Below are 17,393 nucleotides of genomic sequence, written 5' to 3'. Positions count from 1 at the left end.
CTTTTAGAAACTATTTCTGTTAGGCTACCCTAATGTATGGCATCATCCAGACTAGTCTGAGGATGGTGACACTATCTCAGTCCTCCTCCGAGTCTTTTCTCTTGGGGAAAAGGAAGAAGTCTGAGATCTCTACAGGCTGTAATGTTCCAAAGTGGTAGAGATGTGTTGTGGCATGAAGTTACGTATTTCCTAGATCTCTGTAAGGCTGGAACACTACAGAGTGCTATGTTCTCCATCTAAGTTCTGCTGAGTTGCATATGAATTTGCATCTTTTTCAGTTCTACTTCTCTTCTCTTATCAGTTAAGTCTTAATCCTAGTTTGAAGTATTTACTTTAAAAAAAAATTAGATCTGTAATACTCATGCTATTGAACCAAATGTTAACCTAAGAGAGGACTCTGCACATGAAAATGCTTCTTACTGTGTCATCTTGAGAATCAGATATGGAACAAATCCAGTGATTTTGTTGCTCCTGTTCAGCATATTTTTGATTTAAAATGAATTGTGGATTGGCCTCCTCTGAAATGCTCTTAGGGTTGTGGTGGTGCATTTGGGGCTCTAAGCAGCGTAAGTAATATGAGTTGACTTAATTCCAGTCAGACCTGTGGTAAGTTGGCAACTGAAAAAATTTTGACTATATGGCTGGAAACAACTTTGCGTACGTGTAGTTATACCATCTTAAGCAAAAACCTGTATTCTGTAAGTAGTATTGCAAGGTAGGGATTTTCTTCAAAATTACTATTTCTGAATAATAATCAAGTTCTTAATTATTGCATTTAACCCTCATAATATCAGTAGAAGTACTAACACTGAAACAGATATCTTTGTCCACGTGTTCTGCTAAATTACAGAGTTAGTACTTACCTGAATATAATCAGTGTTCTTTTTTACTTTGTAATATGTTGTTTAGGCATTTATCCCTGTTTTCTATTTAATTCCAAAACAGTCATTGTCTTTCCTTTTCTGCATCTGTTTTCCCACAGGAATCTCTGAATATCTGAATACTAGGTTTGTTGCAAACCTTTTTTTTCTTTTCTTTTCTTTTTTTTTTCTTTTTCGTTCTTCCTCCCTTCCTGGTAACTTGGTGTTTGTCTTAGTCATCTGGGTTCTGAGCAACTCCTACCTCATCCACGCCAGGACTGTGTAATGATTAAATTGTGCACTCCAATGTGCCATTTGTTTACAGATAAGGAGTGTGGGTAGAAATACCACTGCTGTTGCACAGCTTATTCAAGCAAGACTGTCTGTGGAGATGGTTAGGTTCAAATTATGAAGTGAGCTTGCAGGAATTTATTAGGTATTATTATTTGCCATGACTGTTTTGTTTCAAATGTAACACACATTTGAAAAAATTAGCACAAAACTCCAAGTTTCCCACTTGGAGAGTAGAGAGGAAGTGACCAACGCATGGTTTATATTGTTCAGTGCATTACCGAAAGAGGCTTAGATACGGCAACAGTAGCAGATAAGGACCCGTAAAACGTATTTCTAATTTGTATTTTACATTTTTTGCTAAAAAGACCTATGTTGTCCACTGTGTGCATAGCAGTGTAACTAGACTGTAACAGTTGCACTGAGTTCACAATATTAGGTATTTTCATTTAAATCCATGGTCCTAAAGACAATTAAATCTAGGTTAAAACTGATTTGCGGATCAATCAAGAACCCGGGATTAAAAGGCAAATTTACCCACACACAGTTGAAGAACAACACATTGACTGAAGGCTAGGCAGCATAAGGAGTTACAGAAGAATTTTCAAGTGGATTTTGAGAAGTTTGTTCAGTTTTCCTGTTTTCCTATCTCCAATCTAATATTTCTAAACAATCTATTTATTGAACAAATAGTTGGCAATATTCTTTCAGTGAGGATGCAAAAGAAACATTGGTCTTAGTGATGAGGTGCATGGCAAGTGTCTCTAAGTTCCAAAAATGACCACTGTTAATTAACTCTACTCTGCAGTAAAAATGAGTGCAGTGTTGCTCTTTACTCCTGTACTGTTTCTACATTTCTTCTCCTGTGGTCTCCTACACCACCCCCAGCCTTTCGCACTGAATCTGGGATATAAATTTAGTATAGTATCATTCATCTGTTTCAAAGGCAGTGGATCCATATTTAACCTTCAGTGACACTGGCCTTATGCTCCTTCTCATGTTACTTTAGCATAAGCAGTTGTGCGTTTGGTCAGTGAAGCAGAGCAGGATGCTGTAGAGGAAGCCTGGGAGAGCAGGAGAAATTCATCCATGGTGGAATCAGTTTGCTGGTCTAATTCTGTCTCCACCCCACTTCCGAACGCATGCAGAGACTGACACAGTTGCTTGCACTGGCCCAGAGCAAAGAACTGCATTGAGGCCAGGAATGAACAACTTACTCTTCCAATTGTGATGATCACTGCTGAAAAATGTGGAAAAAATGCAGTCTGGTTCAGCAAATGCATAGTTGAATATTGTGAGATTTGTTTACTCTTGTGTTAAATTGTTTTGCTTAATAAGTGGAGAAGTTCAGTACTTGGAGTTCTGTTAGTTACCTGTCCTACAGGAATTGGATTTCTTAATTATCCTTCATGATGGTGGTGGTAATAATAATAAAAAAAAGCAGTTTTAGCCAAAATTTTGGTTAAGTATATCAAAGGAAGCTCCACAGATATGCATTGAAATGTACAAATTGGCAAAAGGAAAATTATAATAAAAATGGGCTTAACATCATAGCCTTTCAGATGAAGGTGAAATGCCTTGTACACAAGTGGAAAACTTTTGGTTAAATCTCGAGAAGGGAGAGCTAATTTAGAAAAAAGTGGACCACTTCTATAGTGGGTTGACTAGAAAAGTCTCTAACGTGTTGGAAGAACGCTGTGAAAGTTTTATGAAACTCTTATGTTAAGCACTAACAATAAGGAGCTAAGTTCATTTGCAGAAAGTGAACTATTTAATAGTTTCTCTATTTACATGTTTCACTACAAAAGTGAAACAGGAACAAAATTAAAGCCATGTCAATTTAGTTAAATAAGAAAATACTGATTTATGTACTGATGTTAATTTTACTGAGTTTAAGCGGTGCTTCAAATCTCCTGTAGCAGCCTACACTTAAAGTTCCTCTCTCAAAAGCAGCTGTAGATTTGGAGTCTGTCTTGCTGTGGACTGACTATTCTACTGTAGGTCTTGTATGATGACTCCCAGGCACGAAGTGATGATTTCAACCTAATTCAATTTCATATTTTTTCTTTCTGGTAACAGTGACAGCGGTGACAAGATAATTTTTTTTTTAAGCAAGATGTCAGTACCAGCATTTTCAAGATTTTTCTTAGACAATAAGCTAGCCCTAGTATTTATAAGACATGCCGCTGTCTGCATCTGGGAAAGGTGTCTACTTACAGGTGTTTCTGCGGATCATCTCCATGTCAGTCTGGTCTCTTGACCATTGAGCTCCAAGTTTTGACAATCAGTCCTGTGCTTTTCTATCAAAGATTGTTAATTGTTTAATGCTTTGAGTTACTGGTTGTTAGCCTGACCAAGGGGAAGAAAAAAAAAAAAAAACCTTCAACCTCGAGTCTTAAGCATGTTACTGTCTTATAATTGTTCCTCAGTCTTGCTGGAGATTGGAGGGAAAAAGGCCTTGCTTATTTATTCCTCTATCACTTGCTTGCTTTTCTTTCTTTTTATGAAGATAGACACCATGTTAATACAAGTCTGTCTATGCCTCCATTATATAACTTGCCTGGTTGACTAGGTTGTATAGAGTATTATGTAGAGTGTCAGTTAGATTTATTATATTTCAGTTTCTTAGATTATGTAGTCTAAGGTCAATCATATTGTATTGCTATTATGTGTGTGTGTGTATGCATGCTAACACATATATATGTCTGTGTATAATGTTGCTGAATGTCACTAATTAATATTCAACATTTATTAAGATTTACTTTAATCCATTCTGTGACAACAAATTGCCAGTGGGAAGACATTCTCTTTAGGAAAAAAAAAATTAAATTTCTTTGAGAAAAGAGCAGGTTCAAATCTAAGTAGGGCTGGAACAAATAGATGTTTGATCTTGATTAAAAGAACATGTCATGAAGAAATAATAAGCAAAAATTATTTTGGTGATAAATGAAACTTAGCTTCTTTTCACTTGGATGTGGATGACAGGAAAGTATTAACTATTCCTTTCAGAATATTTATCCTTGAAAACTGTCTTTGAAGTTGCTTGATAAATCTTAAGTTGTGCAAACATAATCAGTTTAATCTTTTTTTCCTCCCCAGTTGGTGTTATCCGCTGTCCAATTTGTGGACAGGAATGTGCAGAGAGACACATCATAGATAACTTTTTTGTGAAGGATACCACAGAGGTTCCCAGTAGCACAGTAGAAAAATCAAGTCAGGTAAGTTCACTAACATGTAATCAAATTAATACTTTTTTGGATGTGTATATGTGTCTTTGGCTTCTTGCTTGCATAGCCTCTTTTGTTGTTCATATGCAGAAAAAACCTTCAAATATCTAGTCATCATTTGGAATAATTACTCTAGACAATGAACTAAAATAAAATGCATGTAAAGAAAAGGGACATCTAAGGCTAAACTACTGCTAGTTATTGGGATAAAATTACGTCACAACAACAAAAGGTAAAAGTAAGGAACGGACACCAGAATGCAACTTTCTAGACTTGAGACAAAACACTTTCAACACTCTGCAGCAATGACCTGAATGATGCTATGTAGGCAATCTCAATGTAAAATGGAATCCTCTAGTTAAATCAATTTATTCTTCTAATCTTAACACTGACAAAACACCCAAGTGTTTAGCTGGAATGCAGTTATCAAACAAAAGGCTCAAATTTCTAACAGGGAGGATAGTATATTGGGAATTTTGTAGATTGTCTTTTCTTTCTTTTGCAATCAAATAACAGTCATAACAACAAAAACTGGTCATCTGGAAAAACAGTAATATCTTTCTTTTTTCTTCTTTTCCTGGTGGTTTTCAGAAGCAGAGTGCTACGGAGTGTAGAGGTAGTACCAGATGAAAAACTGCATCTGTGGACGACCACAGTTTAGCAGTATCTGAGGTCAAAATATTAAAGGTATAAATTGTATCATCTTCTCCCAGGCAGAGGGAGAAGACTTAAACTTATGTCTCCAAAACCATTAGTTTAACTATCTTCAGTTTCTAAGGCAGATTGCGATTGGACTGCTGAGAAGTGATGAACCTTCACTGAAACTGAAATTTGATTAGGTGCCTTTGGAAGTGTGAGCAATGTGTCTATATACTTATCTGGAATAGATCAGAATTATTTTGTTTGTGTTTTCTTTTGGGTGGGGGAAAATAACTGTTACACAGAAGCGGTCCTGAATTTCTTTCTTTATTTTGAGACTGCCATACTATCTAGCTTAGTTATATAACAAGTCTTCTAAGATAATTGCTTTGGAGAGTGCTGGTAGTGTTACTTTTCCTGGTTTTGGTGACAAAATAGTCTTATCTTCTCTCTAGAAGTTTTCAACAGTCTGCAAAAGTTAGAGGGGAAATTGAGGCCCTTGGGATTTGGATAAGGAATAGAAAGTGCAAAAATGGTTCTTTATATTCATGCTTTAGATCTTATGGTTGGTCCTAACTCTGTAAAATTGGGTATACTTCTATGGGTCATAGAGTATCAATGAGTTATTGAGCATCTGCCAGACTCACTGATGCTAGGATAAGTTGGGCGCCTCTGCAGAACTTAGAGGTCTTTTTGTTTACCTTCTGATCTTGATCTGCTGGACAGCAATCTGGAGAAATTTCATGCATTTCAACAGCTGATTTGGAATCTTCCCTTGTTATACTGAATGGTGTGAGCAGTTGTCAGGAAAGTTCTTCTTAGATGTCTTTCCTTACGTTTCCTGCTCTGACTTTTATAATACTCTTCCACTCCATGCTTTGTTTCTGTCTCTCCTCTATAAAAAGCAGCAAACTGGCTGATCAGAAAGTATGTGTGTTCTTCAGCTAAGTTCTCTGGCTGAATTCAGAATGCCTCCTGCAGCAGTTTAAGCTAAACCAGCAGACTTTGTGCTGAGCCAGGGAAGAAGTATCTTCATGTTTTCTTCTGCTGACTTTTTTTTTTTTTCTTTATGGAGATGGCAATTTTGGTGGATGCCGCAAAAGTGAACATATACCTTATGCCCTGGAAAGAATTACATACAATTCTGTTTTGTTTTATAGATTTATGTCAGTGTGTTAATAAAGAAGCTTTTGGGAAATCCCTTATTTATTTTGATTGGCACTGCCACCATAAAAATAGTTGTACCACTTCATAAGCCTATCAGTTGTGAGGTGGCAGGGTTGAATCAATGAGAGTTAAACTGATCGGTGTCCTGTTCAAGATGGACTATTATGAGTAGAAGGATGCTACATTGTTCTTGTCTGTCTGTCTTGTTTTGCCTTGAAAGGGAAGAAGGAAGAAAAGAAAGAGAAAATTGCTGTAGCAAGATACAGCCAGGAGATAGTGTAAAAAAGACTGAGACTTGCAGGAAATACTGGACCAGAGATCATTCATATTCTGTCAAAATTTTATGCAAAGCTGTGTTTTCTGTAGTGTTTACTACTGAAATGGTTTATCTCTGTTTTTTCTACTTCGTGTGGCTATGATAATCTGGCATCTTTGGCAGGATGTTCAAGAAGTTTGAATCGGAGGTCAGCCAAGTTTTCTGTGCAAGGGATATGGTGGCTTAGAACAAATGATCCATTTTTGTGATTAGCTTGTATGTGTGTGGTATTCAAGAGAGGCTTTGCAAAAAGAGGACTTTCAAATTCAAATCTCACTTGCAGTAGTGATGCTAAAATAGTTCTTAGCATATTTAATTTAAACAGGAGGAGCAAATGGACTGTGGGGTAAGAAAAATAACTGGAATGTGTTAATGTGTATCCATCTAAAATATTTGCTTTATCTGAGCCTGATTTTGGCAGTTCAGTACCCCACCTACAGGTGTGCTTTCTAGTAATTACTATTCAAACTTCAGTAGCAAAAGGAGTGTAAAACTCCTTCAGTATGTGTCCCACAAGGACCTTCTTGGCTAGTAAAGAGATTTAAAAGATTTTTATGCTGCCTGTTGGTGTAGGAAGCATTCCAGAAGAAAACAACAAAACTAGCTTGAAATGCAGCTGTGATCTTCCTGAAGGTAATCCTTTCAGGTTGCATTCAATTAGGATATAAATACTTTCAGAGAACAGGTCCTTTCTAGTTTTGTCTCATTATTTATTGATAGACTTTGCAAAATTATTTGATGTTATACATTTGAAAATAAAATGAATTATGCTTGATTTCTATGGGTGGAAAAGAGCTTCAAACTTGAGAGGATATTGAAATAAATGCTAAATATGAATAAGACTGAAAGGATGATAAACCAGAGTATTTAGTAACTTAACAGAAAAAAAAAAGAATTGTGCAAAGCCAAAAAGTCTGACATTTTAGAAGAGTGTGGTGACAACATTGGAGTCACCACAACGTATTGAACCTGTGATGCTTTGTGTTCCAGGTCCTTATTTTCCTAGTGTCTGTGTCCAAAAGAGAGAAACATTTAGAAACATACTGAATAGTGAGAATACTTCTTTTATCTTTACCAGTTACTGAGCTGAGATTTTAAAAAGTCATCATAGGAAGAGCAGCTGTGTGATGCTCTTCCTATGAATATGTGATATGGGGGATGTAGCAACAAAACCAGGTGTGAGTTTAGATTTGGTTGTAGAGAAGGGCTATGATACCAAGAAAGAAAGTCTGACTGTGGTGTAACAGAGGTGGTAATGTGGACTACTTAGAGCAAAAGGTTTCTCTAGTTCTGTGTGAAACTAAAGCAACTATCATGTACTTAGTATACTAGTTATTTTTTTCTGGAGAGTATATTAACAAAATTTTAGCTGTGGCAAAAACTTACACTATCTCAAATCACTGGTTTTCAAGTGTAATAGAGTGAGGAGGAGTTGCAACATGGTTTTGTTTTGCTTGAGAGGCAGCTGTTTACAAGACACCAAAAAAGGAGGATACATTGCTTAGTTGATAAATTTGAGATATCAGCAGATGGTTTACATTTGAAGTTATGTATGTGTGAGAATGTCCAGAGAGTTGCTTTCCTTAGTGATTTTGTATCTGCCTAGAAATAGTTATCTTTTTCATCTGGTAGGGGTAATTATTACATCTAACTTACACTGGTGAAACTTGGAACTGAATATTCCTCACTTGAATATTCCTGTGAGCTTCCTGGGTGGCTTCCTTCTAAACTGGAAGCTTTTGTTTGCTTGTTCAGCATCATCAATACTCGGAAGTAAAGTTATCTGATAACTTGTAGTAACTAAGCCTTCTTCCAAGAAGAAACCTCCATTACCTAAACATTTACTCATAAGCTTGTTGTTAAGTAAATAAGCTAGTTTCTTAAAAAGGAAAAATATTGACCTACCTCTAATATACTGAGTAACTTCAGCTTTCATTAAAATTGAACAAAAGCTGAATGAACATTTGTAGGATTATGAATACTAATTACTAGTAAGTAGAGTAGCTATAATTAAAGGAAAAACTCTATTAAAATAATTATAGGAAAAACTCTATTAAAATAGGTATTTGTCTAACTAGGATCAAGACTTGGAAGTTAACTAGGGTGAACTTTCCCTGAAATCACTGCTTGTATGAGTTAGAAAAGTAAGAGTGAGAAAGTTTCAGGTTTTGTAAGAAAAGTATGGCAACTATTTTATAGTAATTGTACTACCCAGTACCCTAGATATATGATTTCTTATAATAGCAAGGAGGTTTACCAAAATCTAAGCTATAGTTGCAAATTCATACTTCAAATAAGGAATGGATTGAACCAAATCTAATTTTACCTAGAAGGTGTGACTGTTTTGAAGGGCTGAGTCTTGGTGTCCATGAATAATTTTAGAAATCTCTCTCTCCTACACTTGGTGGCTTTGAACAGTGTAAAATTGGAATGTATATTTTGGACTAGCAAAAAGAGATTTCACTTCATTTCATTTGGTGGCAGCTGGTTATTGATTATTGGATCACAATCTTTGGCATCTCTTTCCAACTACAGAAAGTCAAACTAGTTGAAAAAAAAAATCTAAAGCAATTTGAAAAAAAGAAAATAGATGAAGATCTTGAAATACAAGAAATGTTTCATTTCTGAAATCCTTTGAACTTACTTAAATGTCTTGGCACGTAGCAAGTTTATCTGCCTAAGTTTGCTAAAGGTGACCTGGAAAGAGTATTATTTTTTTAATTGGGTTTCTGCCATTTTAGTTTGCTTTTGTTTGCTTCTTTGACATATAAAGAATGCCTGAAAGACACTTTTTTTTTTTTGCTCTGTATCTGATTATTTTGTTTTCACTTTTGAGTTTTTTTACACTAGAAAAACATATTCAGCCCTTATTCTCTGGTTTGCTAAAACACCTCTGTACATCTAGGGGTATAGTCTGATGGTACTTCTGTGGCAGCAAAATGGATTTTAAAAGTTTTTTTTTTTTTTTTTTTTCCCTCCTGCAGTGGTTCTCTGCCTAATCAGCTATGCTTGTGTAACTGATGCATGGGTCAGGCTGATGGGATTAATCTGATTTCACACTACAGTTTTTCAAAGGATTACATTAGTGCAACTGAGGAACAGATACCTGGAAAAGGAGATGAGAATTTCTTTAACGGTGTTTGCTGTTGGAGATAATGTAATATTGAAGTAATGTCTCAGTGATACTTACTTGGCTGTTCGGAAAGTTTTCTTATGAAGCAATGCTGAACTTAAGAATATTTCCTTTTTGTAAAATGTCATTGAAATTAAAGTTTAAGAACAAGTAAAAATTTTAAACTTCTGATTATAATTCCATTGTTTTAATTTCTTTACTTCCATTTTTTTGACGTTTTTAAGGTGTCCTGACTTTAATATTTCTCCCTCGACTGCTAGTACAGCTAGGACTAGAGTTCTTACTAGTAAAAGAAGAGAGGGGTTAAAAAGAAAAACAAGCAGAAAATTAAATTCTAAGAAGGTTTTTAAATAAAACTTTCAGGCCTCCTTTACATATCAAAAAGAAAAAGGGGCACAAGCCCAATTTCTTTTCTTTGCAGGTCACCTTTAATGAAAATGAACTACTTCAAACTCCAAGTGACAACAAGAGGGGTCTGCAACCCTTGAGTTGTAACTTCCTTTCTCAGAAGATTTTTGCTTTGAGAAGCAACATGATCTAGAAGAATAAGGACAGCGCTGGGAATCTGGAACTCCTATGTTCAAATTCCGGTTCTGTCAGTAACTTGTTATGTGGCCTAAGGCAAGTCAGTTCACCTCTTTTCCCCTAATTTTCCCCCTTTTCTTGAAGGGGGAAGCTAGAACACAATTCTAAATATGTATTAGCTATCTGTATAGGATATAAATATTTACTTCCTCTTCAGCTATATTTATCTTTTGAGGGTGGGGGAGTTGCGCTTTTTAGATAAAACTTTCTTCTTATTGCTTCTACTAGTACATTTCTGTCAGTGGGATCTGCAGGATACTCAGATCTTCAGAGATCTTGGCTTATGATAGCAGCAATACTAGATGTTGATAGAAATAGATGATAGTTTCCTAAACGTGTATCTGCATAACCATGTTAATTATTGTTACTACTAAGATACGACTACAGAGGTATTGTAAGAAGGAGTTAAAAAGGAAATAATGATATGAATATGTAAAGTGTTGTTGTCTGTCGTTTATGGTTTTCAACCAGTTTTCCAAATTGTGGGTCCATAGAAGTTTTCTTGTGTTGATAAAGACTCTGTGCAGTGAGGTTTTTGTTCTGTTGCCAAGTTTGTTTTCCTTGATTACTTTTTTCTAGATGTTTTGGTATAGTCCAAAGAGACCAAGAAGTTAACAGGCCACAGTTGGAAAGATATTATGTCTTGGCTGAAGATCTCTGTTCTAGACGTCTTTACCTATAAGCGTAACTGAAATGCTGTCTGTCTTAAGTTGTGATGCAAAGATTCATGAGAAGAACTCTGTTGCTTAAAGCTATTCATATTTCTTGAAGCAGTTGAATGGAAACTGAAATTAAAGTTTCTGTGTAAACTGAGAAAGGCTTCTAAAACTTGAGTAGCATTGAACCTGTTCTTTCTTTAGTAAATATTTCACAAAAGCATATTTTATGTAGCAGTGTGTGGCTTCTAAGTGTGCAGTATCAGGCAGAAAGTTTTGACCTTTATCATGTCAGTTAGTGTAATATCAGTTTTAGAGTAACATTGAGTAAAAACCACTTTAAAAAGTTCCATTCAGTTACTTTTATGTAGTTACCTGTAGCGTTCTCATGCTTTTCAGTTTTGCCTTCTTATTTCATTGTTTTCAGAAAACTCTAAAAGGGTGCTGATAATATATGAAAAATAGCTTGCTTGTCTATTTCATATTTATTTTCATAACTACCTTTTCTTCTTCACACCAGGTTTGCACAAGCTGTGAAGACAATGCAGAAGCTAATGGGTTTTGTGTGGAATGTGTGGAATGGTTGTGCAAAACCTGCATCAGAGCTCACCAGAGGGTTAAGTTCACAAAGGACCATACTGTACGACAGAAAGAGGAAGTATCTCCAGGTGACATTTTTTGGTTTTTTTCTTTCACAAAGAATGATTTCCAGTGTTTGTTCTTCTGCTATCCCTTTAAGTGAATCTCTGAAGTAATCCAGCTAACAAAAGAAAAAAAAAATCTTACTTAAGCAAATCATTTAATGAATCTGATTTAGAACGTAGCCACTGAAAAGGTTGAATTTGTTGTATGGGAGTATGATAGCCATGAGGGGAGAGGTTTTTCTGTCAGATATGCTACTGGTAGCATAATGGTAAAAAAAAAAAAAAGAAAAAGAAAAAAAAAAGAAAAAAGAAAAAGAAAAATACTCTACAGACTAGTATTTGATATGTTTTTATGCTAACGTGTCCTAAACCAACAGATACACATACAGATTTGATGTTTTACATTGGAATGATTGGAAATTATTATCCAGACTTTATAGATCAGCTGAGAAAAGTGATTCTTCATGCATTTGGCTGCTTTTTCTAGAGCTCTGACAAATAGTAACACAAAGTTATTGCTATATGTCACAGCAAAAGAAGCACATAACAGACTGTATTTTTTCACTACTCTGTTAACAACAAGTGTTAGCAGTAAAGCATTCCAGAATATATATTTTTGGTCAAGTATATATTTTTTAAATTCATTTTTTTTTTGCTTTAGAAAATAATAGAAAATATGTCATAAATTATGAAAAGCTTTTCTCAGTACGATCATAGGATAATTCAGGTTGGTAGGAACCTCAGGAGGTTACCTAGTCCAACCTCCTGCTCAGAGCAGAATCAGCTATGAGATCAGTCCAGGTTGCTCAGGACTTTGTCTGTTTGGCTTTTGAGAATCAAAAAGGATGGAGAAGCACAGCCTCTCTAAGCAATATGTTCTACTACTTGACTATCCTCATGGTGAAAAGGTTTTCATTATATTCAATGAGAATCTCTCTTGTTTCAATTTACACCCATTGTTTCTCGTCTTCAAGCAACATTGTAGGACAACGATAAGCATCATAGGATGATGATAAAACATTCCACCTTTTTTTTTTTTTTTTTAATAAGTCTATTGGCCTTACTTGGTCTATGTTGTAAAAAACATGGTGGAATGAATATATACTTATCTAGTCCTGTGAATTTTATATATGATGTGGGCTATCACTTGTACAATCATTATTGCTCAAAGGGTAGTTTCCAATATGATATTTTGAAGATAAAAGCTATATTCTGTACTTCACTTTCAGATGGGGTGAGTCAAAAGTGAGAGCTGAATATACATGGAAGTGACAGAAGTAATGTGTAGCTGTTGTTAACATGGTTTCATAAGGAAACAAAGTTGATACAAATGCTTCATGTGTTCAGTTCTCCTGAAAAAGTTTTAGACTTTTTACGTGAAAGATGGTGTTAGCTCCATGCTTGGTCAAGAATGAGAGATTATAATTTGTTTAATAATTGTATACATCTGTCATATTGATTAGGTGGCTGGATACATATTTTTACCATCTAGGTGAGGAACATGGTGAGGAGAAAAACACGAGAATATAAAGCTTTCTCAAATTCAAGAGATGGCATTGGGCAGTATCAAAGGCTGACATCTTCCTTTTTTCAACAGAGGCAGTTGGTGTGACCAGTCAGCGACCTGTGTTTTGTCCCTACCACAAAAAGGAGCAGTTGAAGCTCTATTGCGAAACCTGTGACAAGTTGACCTGCCGAGATTGCCAGTTACTAGAACACAAAGAGCACAGGTATCAAAACAAAATATGTATCTTATGCAACTTGTTGTAATAAGTTACCTGGATATTGATTGTAGTTTTACACATGTGATAAAGCTGAGTGACTGTCATGAATAAAGTGCAAAATTAAATTTTCTGCCTAGAAATAAAGGCCAAGGGTGAAAAGAGATTGTGTCTGGAAAAATCTTGCTGAAGAGCATGTGATAGCTGGAAATAAAATCTGATTTTTTTCAGCTTTTAATCTCATGCCTTGACCACAAGACCTTTCTTTACTGGCAATCTGCTTGATGGAATTCATTGCTGTGCAACTCTTCAGGGTCTCACTAGAAAGCACAGTGGTTGTATTATGTAACGGTACATTTATATGCAACTTCTCCATTTGTCCTTCAGGAAGATGGTTATGTAAGAGAATCTTACTAAACAAATTCAGAAGGGAACAAATGGGCAATTTCTCTGTGAAGAACCCTTTAAAAGGAAGAGTAAACCTAAAATTTGACTGTGCTGTAATTTGAGAACACTATTTGTAACACTCAGGTTCTTAGATTGCTTTTATTTGGCCATCTTCTACTGGCCATGGAAGCTGAAAAGCAGGATTATGTACAACTTCTGAGTACAGAATAATAATCTTACTGGATAATGCATACAGTAACGTACTGGAGCAGATGTAATATTAGGTTTAACATTAATATGTGCAACCACCTGATGAACTTGCCTGCCTGGCCAGGCAGACAAGCCTAGTGGAGATAATAGGTGGAAAATTGTGGGTCACTGTTGCTTCTTGAAAGAGGCTAAGCCTTGATCTTGCTGAGTTGCAGTCTTCCTCTTCTATTTGCTTTCTTTTAGGATTTATATACCTTTCAGAATGTGCTGCCTTTTCTCCCCCTTTAAATTGTTGATGATTTCAGTTTCTTGATTTAAAATGTTGCTGACTTCTGCTAACTCAGCAATCTCACTTCTTTGTTCTGTTTCTGCATCCTTATCTTGCATGAAGTAATAGCTGACCTGCTCTTTCACTTACAGACTAATGCCTATAGCACAGCATTAATTTTTCCTTCAGTGAAATTGGGCAAGGGTCACACTGTATCCCTTCACATTTATGAAAAACAATTCTCAAAATACAGAATCAAAGTTACAGGAAATGTACTGTAGCTATAATATGTCAGCATTTACTGACATATACTTCCATGGTGACAGTTAAATTTTGGACTTGAGCAGCATATTTTTCTTCAGGTAAAGTAGTTTTTTATAAGGCATTTTGCTTTTTGTTACGTATATAGCACATTTTCCATGTGTAAATACTCACTGGTTATTTATTGCAGGTACCAGTTTTTAGAAGAAGCTTTTCAGAACCAGAAAGTGATCATTGAAACACTGATCACCAAGTTAATGGAGAAGACTAAATACATAAAATATACAGGGAAGCAGATTCAAAACAGGTATGTATCAGATCTTGAGATAATACTGACATAGATGGTGTTTTTATGTATGCTGTAATTTACAATACACAAAGTATGCAAAATGTTCAGATTAGTGGGTTTTGTAGCTCTCTCAATATTTCCAGAAGGAACATTTTTAAAATGTTTTAGAACATTTAAAGTTTTCTATTTGCTATAGTGACTGTTGCCTGTTCAGTGTGCTTAGTTTTATTATACAACTGTTCTGTTTAGCTTGTGGAGTTAATGGTCAGCAATAGCTTGAGCTCAGCAAAAACAAACTGAAAAAAAGCAGGACTGTAGAAGGCAGACATATTCCTCCTGACCTCTACCATACTTATTTTCTCAATGTACATCCATCTTAAAGTGAAAGGTTATAACTCATGCTTTCAAAACACATGTGACAGATATATTTGTAGACTTGCGTAATAACTTTGTGCTTGGGACTTTAATCACCAAGTATTACAACCCTAGCAGTAAAATAAATTCATAGAATGCGTACTGCAGCAGGTCCTTGTAAATGCTCCTACAGCAGATTTTAAAGGCAATACCCAGAAAGGCTCAACACAGTTTACTGGATTCTGCATGCTGACTGCAACTTGAAGTCTTGCTCTCTGTTTACATGTCTTTGCTCAGGGATGATGGAAATGGAAGGAAGAGGAGACAATGTTTTCTTACTTTTGTTGCATCTAAGTGGTTGTTCTCTCTCTGCATTTTAGCAGTGGTGGTTTTCATAACATGAAGTTATGCTTCCCTAGTACCAGTTTGAGGTTCAAGGGAATTTTTTTTTAAAGGTGTATAATTGAAATCATGTAAAGTAAAAACAACTATATTGTTTTATTTCTGGAGTGGAATCTTTAGATGGAAAACAGAGTTAGACTGTTTTGATTTCTGTAGTCTGTTCCGAAAATATAGGACCTAATTAAAAATCCAAGATTTCAGTAACAATGAGCATTTAATTTTTGTCAGTGACAGGTGTCAATTTTACAGGTTTATGTCATTAGAATTTTCCACTAGTAAATTAATTTTATCATAAGTAGATAGTCACCAGTGCTTGCTGCTTCTACATCTCCCAGTAATTTTCCTGATTAAGAGTGTCTTACAGCATATGTGCATATGACAAAGAAATATTGTAGTCTGGACAACAGGAGAGAATTTTAAAACTATTTGGAGGGTGGGTTTGTGAATTTAAGAACTGAATTTTCTGTATTGTTTACTTGCAGAATCCTTGAAGTGAATCAGAATCAAAAGCAGGTGGAACAAGATATTAAAGTTGCCATATTTACACTGATGGTAGAAATAAACAAAAAGGGAAAAGCTCTGCTGCATCAGTTGGAGGTAAATCCATTTATATCATAAGAAATAAATGTCAATCAATATTTTGGAGATACATATTAAAATAAAATCAATTTATAGTATTAAGCACCCATGTGTGTCCCATTGCAATTCCAAAGCAGAGAAGTGTTTCATACAAAAGCCATTTGGGCAAGTATTCTGAATTCTTCTGTGTATTCCTTTGTGGTTCAGAGCTGTGTCAGAGTCTAGCTTCTATTTCTATGATTTTCTAAGTCATAATTCTGTGCAACATGCATGAAAAGTCTTTCCATCACACTTAAGTGTCAAATTCAGCGATCCAATAGCACATCAAAGGAGAGAATTATCTAGGATGGAGACCTAGACAATTACCTCCAAGTGTGCTTTCTAAAAAAATGCGTGTGTAGACAGGCATGTATGTATAAAAATGTGCATCATAAAAGTCAACAGGAATCTATGCACACAAAATGCTGATATCTTGAAAATGTATACTGAATTTTCTTTTGTTGGATAGCTGCAGTTTGGAAAAAAAAAATTTTAGAAGAACACAATGAAACCATTTGATCTGTGTGAATTAACAAAGAGAAAGCTAATGCTTTTTAACTGTCAGTTGAACTCTTTCACTGGAATTGCTTTTCCACTTGCAGACTCTGGCAAAAGAGCATCGGATGAAACTTCTGCAGCAACAACAAGAAGTGGCAGGTCTCTCTAAACAGCTGGAACATGTCATGAATTTTTCCAAATGGGCAGTTTCCAGTGGAAGTAGCACCGCACTGCTGTACAGCAAACGCTTGGTAAAGTTAGAAAGATACTTCTCTTAAATTATTTAGGGATTATAACTAAGGCAGATATTTTTGCGTGTGACACCAGGAGATTAAGCTTGCTGATGACTTTCTACTAATTGGAAGATCTGTTTAATTTTTCATGTTTTTCTCTCAAAAACATAAATACGGAATGTTTTTAATAGTTTAGCACTCTGGTCCTGATTTTGTCCTGTTATCCTAACAGAATTATTGTAAGTCTACAGAAGAAGGGATAATCCCTTTCTCTGGAGGAGCATGAGGCATTGGGAAAAGTTGTACGTCCTACATCGTTAGTGTGGTTCTTTTTGTTACCTTTTACTGCTTTTGAGTTCAGAGAAAGAAGGTATTTATATATCTTATGAAGTCTGATATCCAGCATTTTAATGTAGAATTAATGTATTGCCTTGTTCTAAAAAATTAAACTGATAAAAATCAAGTCAAGGCTTGTTCATACAAACAGTTCTGAAGCTAAATATTTCAATGCTAAATTGGTACTTAAGACTAAGTGCACATGATTTCACTAAACTGTCTGATCATGATGAACAGAAATTCTAAAAAAAAGTTTGAAATCAAAAACAAATAAACAAAAAAGATAGATTAACTGTGA

General features: G+C 35.3%; 1 protein-coding gene across 3 annotated transcripts in view; it reads left to right on the top strand.

Annotated features, from left to right (window-relative positions):
• Window positions 1-17,393, top strand: part of TRIM24 (tripartite motif containing 24) — a 61,668-nt gene that overhangs the window by 25,620 nt on the left and 18,655 nt on the right. For all 3 annotated transcript variants that reach the window (XM_062569747.1, XM_062569738.1, XM_062569757.1), the window contains exons 2-7: window positions 4,251-4,369; window positions 11,395-11,542; window positions 13,116-13,248; window positions 14,556-14,672; window positions 15,893-16,007; window positions 16,631-16,777. In XM_062569747.1, the coding sequence (XP_062425731.1) occupies window positions 4,251-4,369; window positions 11,395-11,542; window positions 13,116-13,248; window positions 14,556-14,672; window positions 15,893-16,007; window positions 16,631-16,777 (779 nt within the window). The remainder of the gene's footprint in view (window positions 1-4,250; window positions 4,370-11,394; window positions 11,543-13,115; window positions 13,249-14,555; window positions 14,673-15,892; window positions 16,008-16,630; window positions 16,778-17,393) is intronic.

The sequence above is a fragment of the Rhea pennata genome, chromosome 1, assembly GCF_028389875.1.
Source record: "Rhea pennata isolate bPtePen1 chromosome 1, bPtePen1.pri, whole genome shotgun sequence".
NCBI classification, from domain to species: Eukaryota; Metazoa; Chordata; class Aves; order Rheiformes; family Rheidae; genus Rhea; species Rhea pennata.
Note: the sequence above shows the minus strand (reverse complement) of the source record. Positions and strands in the feature narration are given on the sequence as shown.